The 12739-nt window shown below is 40.3% G+C and overlaps 1 protein-coding gene across 3 annotated transcripts in view; it reads left to right on the top strand.

The window, feature by feature from the left end:
• The window catches only part of ZNF827 (zinc finger protein 827), a 107184-nt gene that overhangs the window by 80045 nt on the left and 14400 nt on the right, over window positions 1–12739 (top strand). For all 3 annotated transcript variants that reach the window (XM_064510774.1, XM_026106108.2, XM_026106109.2), the window contains exon 9: window positions 12553–12690. In XM_064510774.1, the coding sequence (XP_064366844.1) occupies window positions 12553–12690 (138 nt within the window). The remainder of the gene's footprint in view (window positions 1–12552; window positions 12691–12739) is intronic.

The raw sequence follows: 12739 nt of genomic DNA, 5'->3' as shown, positions 1-12739 counted from the left end.
AGTAACTGATTCTAGTTCCTCATCTCCAATATGCATTTTACTGTGATTCTTCACACATAAAGGATTTATTTTGGGTTACACATTATCTGGTGTGTGCTCTCTGTCTTTGCATCCTTAAAGAGGCTAAGGATTATCAGCCATCATGGTTGCTTTCTAAAGTCTGATAGCAAGAGACAGATAACTCATTACAGCTTGTAGCAGGTGGCTCTAGGAAAGCAAGATAGTTGGACTGCTGAAGAAGTGGGCTGTGCTTGGCATAGGTCTCCAAAGAGAGACAGATTTGACAGGATTTGTTCAATACAATTCACTGCTAAACTGTTACAGTGGTTCTAGCTCTAGCATACTTTATCTATTGCATCCTGTCTTCAAATTGCCATGACTATCCGTCTGAGTGCAGCCTTCGTGTGCAGTGCACCCAGCTGCCTTGACAACCAACTTCTGCTACAGTCACTGAGCAGAGGGTTGCAGATTCCTGATGCATTTAATGGGGTCATAACCAACCTGGCTGCCAATGATTACAGCACTTCTTTTCCCTTGCAACTCTTTCTGGGCCTGCTGATGTTTTAGTTCATGTGTGTTGCTGGTCTGTGATATGGTAACAGCGACTATCTCCTGAGCAGCCACCACAGTCTTCATAACTATCAAGGTCTCAGCAGACTAAACCTTTCAGAACGGAAAGTATTACTGTGCAGGACAGACCATTTCAAACCATCAAATCTCCACTTTCTCAGACATGCACAGTGCATTCTTTGGCTAAAACAGGACAACTGGAGTGTGTAGCATGCACAGTTTGTGTACATGCTTTAGTTTTTCTCAACCATCGTTATTTACTGGCCGATTAAAATAGGGGAATTTGTTCAGATCTTTCTGAGGGATGCAGGGAACTTGGTGAATTGGCCGGTCCCCTCTCAATAAAGCACCTGCTAAAGAGCAGGACTCTGCATGAATTCTTATGGGTGCACAGTGGCTACTTCTTTTCCCTGTGAGGTCACCGCACTAATTATTTTTGAAATAGTTTACAGGACCTTCAAGATGAAAGATGTAAATTAAAATAGAAAAACAGAAAGAATTACATTCAGGTCCATGTCCAATGGCTGTCTTGAAAGGTACCTGACTTTTACCTGAAACTTGTGATCCTTGTTTCATTACAGGCTATCTTTACATAGGGCAACTTTTTCCCTCTTACACTTCACAGTCTTCTCATACAGGCAAAAATACGTATTTTCATTTTCGTTTCATTTCATTTCCCTTTTGTGTTAACTCCTGCTGAAGCGAGATCATTCTCATGGTAAAGAACACAAGAACAGAATCATTCCACTCAGAATAAACAAGAACAAACACCTTCTGGTTTCATTCAGAATAAACCCTTACTATGCCCCAGTCATTAAGCCCAGCGCACAGAGGCTGTTAAGAAATATCACCAACATCAACTCCAAGGCAATACAGCCAAAGGTAACTGTTTCATCGCACATGGAAAAATAAAACTTAGCAATTACTTTTTTATTCTTTGAAATTTTGGCACCTCTTACCATTTTGAGATGTTGTTTCTGAATCTCTAACAGTTATTCCACAGCAAATGTTGTTGTTGTTTTTTAAGTAAAATACTTTTAAATATATAGCACAAGTGGATATCAAATTTGTGAAGTGCTTTCTGAGCAGCTATGCTAATCCAAAGCGCAGAATGAGTTTATGTGGGAGTTTATCTACCTTGTCCTCTGCTGGAAAAAGAATCCAGCACAATGCAAGGCTGTCCAGCAAGTTCTTGCACCTGTGTTTTGATGCAGGAAATAGAAGGGAAGTTGGCTAAGAATGGCCATGAAGTGATAGAGCATGATTTTTAGGAAAGGAAGAAGAGAAAACTTAAATAGAGGCACTGGGCTTCAGGAAGGACGACTGTAACAAACTTGGAGATTTGTGCGGAAAGAAGCGTAAAGATAGTTGTTGGCAGGTCCTTAAATTAAACTGCTTAAATTCAGTGAAGCTTTTGGTACTGCCTCCCACAACATGCTCATAGTAAGCGGGGGAACCCTGAGGAGGTGAAACTATAATCGGGTGGGAGAGTGTAGCTGTCAAACTTCTGGGGCCAGGTGAGGCTCTGCAAGAGTCTGTGCTCACTCTTACATTATTCAGTTTTTTCTTTAATGTTGTGAGTGATGGCACAGAAAACATGGTGACACCATGCTTGGAGGTGCCATAAGCGCTTCAGAGGACAGAATTAGATTTCAGTCTTGTCTTGATGAATTGAAGAAACAGTCTGGAAAACAGTACTCAATTCAGTGAGGACAAAATTCAGTACTTGAGGGAGTGATGAGTGCCCAAGCAGTGCAGCTTAAGGGAAGGATCTGCATTAGTCTGGGTCAGAGACTGTACGTGCGGCTGACAATGTTCGCATTGCAAAAAGGGCAAATATCCGGCTGAGATGCCAGGAATGGTGTCTGTAAGGCACATACGGTAATTCGTCTGCTCTGCAGCTGGAGACTGAATCCAATTTTGGGTTCTGTAATCCAAGAACAATGTGGAGGACAGCGGTGGTCGGAGGTTTAAAAAACATGAGCTGTGAGTAAAGGTTGAAGGAATTGTGTTTATTTAGTCTGGAGAGGAAAAGAGGGGAGACATGATAATGGTATTCAAATATGTAAAAGTGACAGCTATTAGAAAAAAAGAATAAATCTATGTTCATATGAGCAGAACAAAGAATAGCAGGTTTAAATGACAGCGGAGGAGATTTAAGTTCAACACCAAGTAAAACTTCCCAGCAGCGGGATAGTTATGTACTGGGACACGTGTCAGGGGAGGCTGTGGAATCTCTGTCACCGGAGGATTTTTTAAAAAAACGTTAGACAGGCGCCTGTCGGGACTGACAGGTATGTTTGGTGTGTGGTGGCATGCCTTTGGGCAAGGAAAAGACAAGATGGCCTCCTGACGTCCCTTCCAGCTCTAATTCTGTGATATAAATTCAGTAGCAAAGCTGAAATGGTGATTAAATGACCTCTTGAAAGAGGTTTGATAGACAAGGCTTTTGGTTTATAAATCTTCAGAATGCTATGTTTTAGACTGCATTTTATTCAAACCCATATATAGTCTCATATCCTCTTTTGTCTGTGTTAATATCAGAATATTTTGTAAAAGTGAACATCAGCGTTGAGTCATGCTGTTTCCTGGATATGAAACTTTTCCAAATACAGGCTCAATATGAAATAGAAAGATTTTAAAATTACTTTTCTGGCTTTGCAAAAGGAATTGGAACACATCATTTCTGACATTTCTTTTTAGAGTTACCTTGGGACTCTCCAGTCCTCACCTATCTTTTATCTTGTACAAGGTTGTCTTCTACAGTATTTGTCTGCCTAAGAGTAAATTAAATACAGAATTCATCAGGCTACTGGGACAACTGAAAGGAAAAAGACAATTGTTTAAACATAATCTAAGCAAAGTGGAGAAGAAGTCATTTTTCCTCTAGAGCATGAGTTCAATCAGCATAAAAATTTGCCTTAGTTATTCCTGGGGGTTTTAGTCAACTCCCTTTGGGGCGCTCGTCAAGCTGATTACCCTGGTGCCCTGCAAAGGCAGCCTGGCCAGAAGGCAGGTGGGGGAGTAGGGCAGGAGGAGGAAGAGGCTGGTCTGCAGACAGATGCGTGTGTCTGAGAGAAAGCGAGCGCGCGGGAGGGGGAGGTAAGGCTTTCTTCAAAGTGAGTTTTGGGTTTCAGAGACTGCAGATTCTTGTGCTCATCGCTTGGGGAATCCAGAATAAAAGCACAAGGAACATTTTCTTGCGCAGCAGCAACTACTTCCTGGGAAGGGCAGTACCTCTCCCTGGGCAGCTTGCTGAAATCTCCAAAGGTGGCTCTTGCTGAATGTTTGCGGTTACTTTCATCCTGTTTTGAATCTTTTGTGTTAATTCAGATAGCTAAGGGTGAGGGACCCGGTCTGCGTTTGGGGCTTTATCTTGCCTTCCCCCACTGATATTTCCAGCCACCAGCTTACAGTGTCCCTAATGCTACAGCTTCCCTTCCACTGGAAAGGATGCAGAAGGCTGAGAAGAAAAATGTGATCTAAAGGCCAATTTGTTTGTATTTGTATCTGAATTCTGGATGAAGATTACTAAGTGTTAGCCTCTGCACAGTGCCCTAAAGATATTACCGCCTTCACTGTGTGAAAGGAAAGCTGCCATTTCAGGTGGAGTTGAGAGTAGAAATTGGCATATTGACAAAAACAAAAGGGAAAAAAAAGTAAAATTTGTATATATACCGTAATGGTCGTAAATGTGTATCAGGGTCTCTGAGTGGTTTTAAAAAAGAGTTTCTTAGGAAGTTTTAAAGCGAATTGTAGGAAAGAAATTCAAAGGATAGAAACCTCTGTTGACATTAAGGAAATTAATTAATTGAATTTTAAAAATAGGAGGAGACGGTAGTTTCCTAAGTTCATATGGATTCAGTGCTGTGGCAGCCAAGGTAAATGTTATAAGCACTGTAAGTGGATGAGCTAAATATAAGGGCCATGTGCTTTGGCCTTCATTGGAAGGGGAAGCAGATGAAAATTCGTTAGGGCACATCTTACAGCTATCACGAAGATGTATTCAGGGGGTATTCTATTCTTATATTGAAATAAAGCAGACCATGAAAAGTCAACAGAGAGCATGTTAGCAGGTTATCTATCTGGCAATAAATACAGAAGTTAGTATTTATTTACAATAGGTATTATTTCTAAAACAGAAAAAAAGGTCAAGTTATGATGATGGAGTTTTTTGCTACTTAGGCGATTGATTGCTCCCTTGGCCAACAGTGATTGGTTAAGATTTTAAGAACATTATTTGGGGAGATTTTTTGGTGGTTCCAATCCCTTTCTTGCACCATCTCAACTCCCTTGGTGAAAAAATAATTCAGGTTCTGTCTGGACCATGTTGCATTGCTTCAGCTATAGCTTTGAAACCAAACTGACCTTCTGCCACAGGTCACACTGCCAACTGTCACAGTTGTAAGTGACGGAGAAACTCCTGGAGCCAGTAGAAGGAGCTAAAGGAACTCTTTCATGACTACTACTTTTTGGTCACTAACATTACAGCTCAGGACTGGTACCCACCTTATATTGGCATGTCAGGCATTTTATTCTTTTATTTTTTTGTTGTGCAAGGAATGAAGTAACCACCAAGACAGTCCTGTTTATGCCTTATGCTAGAGCAACAAAGAGTGTAATAGAAGTTGAGAAGAATAGAGGGTGTCGTCCAGTGTTATCCTCAACTGAATGTCATAGTGTATGTGTGATAAAAAATAATTTCTTTTAAGGAATGACAGCAAAATTATTGCAGCTCTAGGGTTTATGAAAAATCTACACCTCCAGCTAGCTTCTACAAAATTTACAAACATAGACTGATTTAAGTTTTAGACCGCAGGATTTCTCTCTACTTGGTTGTTTCTCAAGGTTTGAGTTTAAAGCGGACAATAAAAGCAAATCTCAAAGTCTGGTAAAACAGATGAAGGTTATCACAGACCTTGCTGCTTGGTCAGGAGTTCCCTGTTGTATAAATGAAGTTAAAATAGATCATAGTTTTGAAGCAAAGGTAGAGGGTGAGGAGCAACCTTGCATTTTGAAATCAGTGTGTCTCTATTTTGTCTGCCCTGACTTCTCACCTTGTGACTGTCCAATTTTGAGCAATCTGTCCAGCCTCAGCAGAGAAGCGGGCGTTACTGTTTTCCCTTGTCCCTCTGCTGAAGCATTTTTAAAGTTCATCTTTTACCTACTTTTATTTCTTTCACAAAAACTGACATCTTTATCTATCACTTTTCGGTGACCTCTTCAAGTCCTGTTGCCTGGTATTGTGCCTTTGGTATACCTCAGTGCACAATATTAATGTTTTTTTTAGTGGGTCATGAGAGCTTCTTCCCGAGCTTCATATTGGGTGTTTTTAGAAAGAACATAAATAAGCAATATACTACCGATACGTAAAATTGCTTGGCTTGTGTTTTCTTCTGTAACAGACAAAGATCTTTATGATGAAGTGTTTGAATTATTACAATAACATTACTGTTTTTTACCCTATTCCATAGTAATGTTAGTTAGTTGCAAAATAACTAAAAAGGAAGAGCATCCCCTGGAACTTAGTTGGTAAAATTGTTTTATTTAGTAATGAGTCTTTCTATGTTTTCTCCCTGCAGTTGTTTGTCATGCAGACAGTCTGATTATATGCTGTTTTTCAGGATTTATGAAACCAAAAGTACATGTTCCCCTCACAAGGCGGACTAGGGTTCTTATGTCTGGGCAATAATCTTTGTGTTAACTTTTATTATTGATTATTAAGGTGTTATTGTTAAATCTCTCCAAATAACTTTTGGTACCTGGTGCGCACTGTGACTGAGGGCATGCCTACATGGACCTGCCTGCCTTTGTCTGTGCTTCGAACACACTCACTCGGGCACTGGGCTCTGCTGCCGGCAGTAGGTGGTCCCTAGGCTGACACAAGCTCACCTCTGGCCCGCCTAGAGCACAGGCACAGGCAATCTGAACAGGCGCGCTTGAATTGGTGTCACAGGGGAGGGCACTGAATGCTTTTAATAGTTACAAAAAGGTATGAAAAGAAAACCCCACAAAAGGGACAAATTCAGGCAAGCGAACTTGGAATTCCAGCTGAATTTTGTGTTAAAAGAAAAGGTATTCTTATTTCTTTTTATTTTTGTGGGGAATATAGAGAATTTTTATGCCAAAAAATCAGTTGCTTATCACTGGCTAATAGTGGATCAGTCTGCTCACAGTCAAAGATGCATGGCAAAATAAGACCAGACAGGTTGGTGTGATGCTGGCATCACACCAGTGAGAAATGAAGGCTGCAGGACCACTCAAGACCACAATTTAGATAACTTAGATAATGCTTAGATAACTAGCAAGAATGTATCTTGTACAGGAACTACAGTATCTGGAACAATTCCACCATTTGTTTTAACTGACCTATTAGAGTAAGAATTCTGGTGACACAAGTGAAAGTTCTGTGAAATTAAGTTGGGAATTGAGTAAGATATATAGTATTTGGCAAGCTGCAACTTCATATAGTCAATATATTTTTGAGCTTGCAAGCCCTTTGCAAGCTTTCAGCATCAAGCTTGCAGTAGAGTCTTAATTACATATTCCATGAAAGGAGTTCACAATTTTTAAATACTGTGTGCTTGCCACAGATGATAGATGAACATGTAAGTGGAAAGCTCTGAAGCAGTAAAATGCATCTCTGATCATGGGGCACTGCAGAAAGGAGGAAGACTGGATAACACAGATGAATGCAGGGAGGAGAAGAAAATTCCTTTAACAAAATAAAAAATTTTTAAAGCCCTGTTTGCATGACTGCCTGACCTGAACGCCTTGTTTCTGAATAAATAATTTTTTGAACTATTTGTCTTTCAAACATAACAAAATAGAAATAACCTTACAAATGGGGCAAGCATTTGTGACATTAATATGGAACTGCATACAGTATATTTTCCTCTTGAGTAAATATGAGGTACTTGAAAGACAGCAAAGGATAAGCTAGCTGCAAGCTATTTTCCGGCTGATAGCAACCAAAAGTTGCAAGATGACTGTTGAATGTCCTAAATATTTCAGAGCAAAGCTGCCCCACCGCATGTGTTGCTCCTCTTTCCATTAGCTCATAGAAACCTGGTACTTTGTCTGGCACTGTTTTTTGTCAATTTATTCATTTTTTGTTTTGGTGCAGTTTCTTAGATTTTTGCTCCCATGGGAGCTTCCTCCTGTGTCTCATATTCTTTGCATCAAGTTTTTCTCTGGGGAGCATGAGGAGGGAGATACTGAGCATTTCCATTCCCCTTTTCTTTATCAGTGATCATGTACCTTTCCCAGATTTATGTCTGGTTCTGAGTTTGACCATCCCTCCCTCTTATCTCTCAGCCTTCCCCCAGGTGACTATTCTGTCACCAGATCTCCAAGACATCTAAATTGTTTTCTGCACCACATTTAGCCGGCAAGCAGGACTGATCAAACGTGGTCACTCCTACCTGACTGCAGGAACCACCGCTCTCTGTATTCTCCCTTCACAGAACTTTTCTTTGGTGAACATCACCTAATTTTCAAAAACACTGACCTGGTATGTTCTTGACCATCTGCATGGTGTCAAACTGTCTGAATAACCCCAAGTATAGACATGACATACACTTTCAAAAGAACAAAGAGATACTACACATTGACCTTTCTTGTTAGGTTTCATCAGCACCTCTCACTTCTACCTCTTTAAGGAATACCTGTTGCAAAGGACAGTCTATTTAATTTATATCTGTAGGATTCCGTGTGAACGTAAGGATCTGCCCTTGTGGATTTTGTTGCTTCTGCTTCTGAGGTCTATGGAGATGTGAAGATGAACCAGAGAAGGAGCTGTTTATGTGAGTTATAGGATGTGAGAGCAGACAGTAAACCAACCAAAGTTATAAATATTAATTTATCTTCTTTGAGTGACACTTTCATCAACTTGTTTTGTTTGCTTTTTGACTTTATTTTTTTCAGTTAAGTAGTGTTTTCATTCTCTTGGTTATTTATATAAAGTTACAAAGCTAGGTACGGCATTGAACAACAGATTAAAATATAATGTAGTATAAAACACTGTAAAGCAGTAATCAAAAAGTAAGTTAAGTACAAGAAAATAAGTAATCAAAGTACCACACATCAGAGTCCAAATCCAGTCTCTTGGGAACTTTTTTTTTTTTTCCTGTGGGAACTTCTGGCAGTCACAATGCTGACATAGTGACTCTGGAAAGTTATTTGTGTATTCGGGTCACACTTCATTCTCTTCTTCACTTACAACTTCAACCAGATGTGGTATCCTCTCTCAGCATTTCTTGACAAAAGTCAGGTTAAAGATTTTTCAGAAGAGATGGGGAATATGTTCTCCATATGGATGTTACTGGTTTGAGGATTTAAAAAAAACGTTCACCACTGAATATGAAAACTGAAGATATGTAGATGTTCAGAATTGTGCCTAACAGCTTAGGAAAGAGGTAAACAGTAACTGTCTCTCAAGCTGCTGGGCTTCATTTGCCAGAAATTAATCTATTTGGCAGGGCAGGAAGAGGGACAGAACGATGTTTCTGTAGTCATTCTGCTTTATTTTCACCTCGTGGAAACTTGAGATGGTGACAGTCCCACCAGTTTCTAGCCCCATCCTGGATGATCAGCTTTACACAGCTATTCACTCTGAGGTTGACTTGGGGTTAGTAGGGAAACAATATGCGGTGAGGCAGAAGGACAGGAATGGTGACCATAAAAATGTATTTGTTTTACTTCACTAAATTTGTTGAGCCTAAAAACATTAAAAACTTCTTAATCCTTAAAGCTTTTTTGTAGAACTATTTCAAAATAATTTTATTACTAACCTATAATATACTGAGTTTGAAAATTTTATTACTTTTTACTGATGTGCTGGAGAACTTAGAGGCCTTCCATTTTACTAAGCATGTTTTGTTTTAAACTCCAAAGCCCACAAAGGAATGCAGTCTATTACTTGTTAAATAATTTAAGTATTATTTTGTCATTGATGCTTTTTTAACATTAAAGCTTTGGAATTTGCTGTTGAATATTGGTTTAAAGCAGAAATCCTGCATCAAGTCCTTAATATTTTTTTTAGTATAGGGATGCCTTGGTGAAAGATGGGTTTGTGTGCGGACATCTCTCATAATGGTGAATTATTATTTAACATTAGTTGGTCTCAGTTCACCTTCTTCCTGGACACTGAATGACCTCTACTTAAGGTATTCTTAAAGGATACCAATGCTGACTGTCTCTGTAAAGTGCTTTGGGATACATAGCAAATGCTTTGTGCAAGCTGGTATAATGGTCTTTTTGTCACTGGACATGTACTCACATCTCAGAAAACACCATCCCGTGGCATTAACTACAGACAGAGGCCTAGGATTGAATGTGGGTGTTGACTCACCTGATTCTTCAAGTCACTGGTGAGGTCAGTTACTGGGTACGTTTTGGGAAGATTTCTGGACTGCTGCAGAGTGGACAAAGGGCTTCGGGCTGCTGACAGAGCTGCTCAGAGGTGAGGAGTGGAAGGAGGTGGTTTCCCCTGGAGCTGAGGAGTCCCCCACAGAGCAGTCAGGCTGCACCAGAGATCAGCTCTGGTTTGCCATGAACAAACTAAGGAGCTTGCTGAGTAGAAAAAGCACTTTGCCTTAGAGAGAAGATTCAGGAGAAACAAAAGAAAGAAGCACTGTACTTAGGACCCTAGGAATACATCTTCAAAGTAAATAGAAGTATGTGAAAAACACCCACAGTGTCCTCTTTTGTATCAATGAAAAAATATGCAGGTGCTTGCAAGGGACTAGCTTTCACCAGCTGAAGATAATCAGAAAATTAATATTCTTCCAGCTTCCTATGAGCTTCCCAGAACTCATAGATATAAATCCACCATAGGGAAGAGAATATATTATATTTCACCTTCTTAAGAGATAAAAGAGGGCTGATGACTAATGCTGAAATGAATAGTTAAGAGACTTATTTACTTTTAATTGAGCCTGCTTGTTTGGTCCGTGTCCCAATTAATTCGTTTTTGTTGTGACCGTGTTGAAGCAACATGCACCCTTGTGACCTTCTCCTATAATCATTACCATATTCCTCTTTTGAAGCACTGTTTTGATTATGTACTCAAAAAGCTCTGCTAAAATATCTGTAGTATTAGTACAGAGTCAAATTTTCCATTGTTTTGAACTTAAGGATCTTAACAAAAAGAGTCATTCGTTATTGAAGTTCTTGAAGGTTAAAGGTCACTTACCGGCCCTGGGGGCTGTTTCTTACTTTATTAAATTTTACAAAATGACTACTTTTGAAGATGCAGAACTTGTTTTCTCACTAGACATTCTTTAAGAAAAATGTGTTGTTGGATGTTAGCACTCAGAGGTGCCTCATCATTCCTCCATTGTACTAAATATTATATATAGAGAGGAGAGGAAGACAGAAGAAAGTAACAGCCGCTGAAAGGGAGCTGGCAAGCATGACCATCCCTAAGTTTGCTGTGTGGAGTCTCTGCCCCAATCTCTGCACTGGTTTTATTATTGCTTAAATTAATTAGAATAGTTGACAACTATTTGCATAAATCATAATAGAGCTGTCTGGGCACCTAACTGTGAAGGAGGGACTCTTCCATACATGGTAGCCAAATTTGCAGTGGTAGGTGACTGTGTCAGTGAGGTGTTGCCTGTGTGAAGGCGAGGAGGTGGGTATTCCTCAGTGCTTTGTGGGATGAGGGTTTTACTGTTTTGTTCCAACCTCTGATAGAGTAACTTAAGCTCAGTATGATATTTTTGTACTGTCATCAGTTCCTCTCCTGTATACCAGAAAATCCCAGCAAATAGTTTTCCTCTATCATGCCACGCGAACACACACCAGTGGAGCTAGCTGTGGGCTGCGGTCACACAGCGGGGGTGGGATGAGAGGAGGGTGCTCTAAATGTTGGATCTTTCATTCAAGTGGAAATAGGAGGTCTTTAAGCAAAAGAAAGTAGCAAAACCAAACTATGCCCACTGGCTGTTGTATTTAGAAAGCTGCTGAATGTCCCTGTGGTTTTGTGTACTTCTTACTACAGTGGTCCCTTCTCCTCAGGCACAGTAGGACGCTCCCAGAGGATGTTTCTTTACACAGGCCTTGCTGATACTGTTTCCCATGTGATCTAAGTAGTGTCACTGCTATCCTCAGTCTCCATTGGCTCTCTGTTCCCCTCCAATCAGATCAAAATTGGCTACACTTTTAACTTATTTTATAAACACTGTGTATCTGTTTTCTCTTCCTTGTTCCCTGTCCTTTTCTCTCTACTTCCATACAGAGTGCCTTCGTGTCTGTTTTATGCTATGTGGAGTTGCCTTTTTGTACAGGAGACTCTCTCTCTGTTCTTGAAACAATTAAAAACACTTCTTTAAAGATAACGGCCATCTCCAGGTCTCAGCTTTTTAATGGAAGGGCCCTCCAAGCTGCTGGGAATTGTGATGCCTGAGGACAGCAGGTACTGGGGAGCACCTGCCCCAGATACCACCCCCTCACTGGCATTCTGCATCCTCTTGGTTTAACTTTTGTCTGAGCAATCTTCTGTTCTCCTTCAATGGAAGACTGCTCAGGTAGCAAAAGTTCCTCTGTCAGTAGAAAAGAAAAAGTTTGAAAATCTCGCTTCAGCCATGAATAATAATGCAGGATAAAACAACCTACCATCTCGGACCAGCTCTACTTCGTGCACCAAGGGAAGGGAAGGGAAGGTGGGTGATTCAGAAAGCCAAAGGAATGATCTCTCTACAAAAACAGAATTAGAGGTTAATGCTTTGCCAGGCTCAGTCTTGATTTCTCTCTTTACATAATCTGCTTTAGAGTACATATGAAAGATGCTCTATGAAATCTTTGTTTCCCACCACTGGAGAAGTTTTCTTTTTACATTAACTCCTGTGCCACATCACGCAGCATGCAGTTGAGGTATTGTGTTGTACAGAACACCTACAGGACTCTACTGAGTGAAATCTGAGTGAAGCCTGAGAATTGTTAAAATACGACTTTCTGTTTATGCATTTTTTGGTGTAGAAACAGAGAAACTAGGGCTGGAGGCAGGAAATGGATTGCCACCTTGGAAATTTAACGACCAGCTCTTTCCCTGTGATGTGTGTGGAAAAGTGTTTGGCCGACAGCAGACTTTGTCACGACATCTCTCACTGCACACAGGTAATCTGATGCTTTGGTGTCTGTCTTCGCAGCATTGAGCAAATCTGCT

This window comes from Dromaius novaehollandiae, chromosome 4 (assembly GCF_036370855.1).
Source record: "Dromaius novaehollandiae isolate bDroNov1 chromosome 4, bDroNov1.hap1, whole genome shotgun sequence".
In the NCBI taxonomy this organism is placed as follows: Eukaryota; Metazoa; Chordata; class Aves; order Casuariiformes; family Dromaiidae; genus Dromaius; species Dromaius novaehollandiae.
This window is presented reverse-complemented; position numbering and strand designations above follow the sequence as displayed.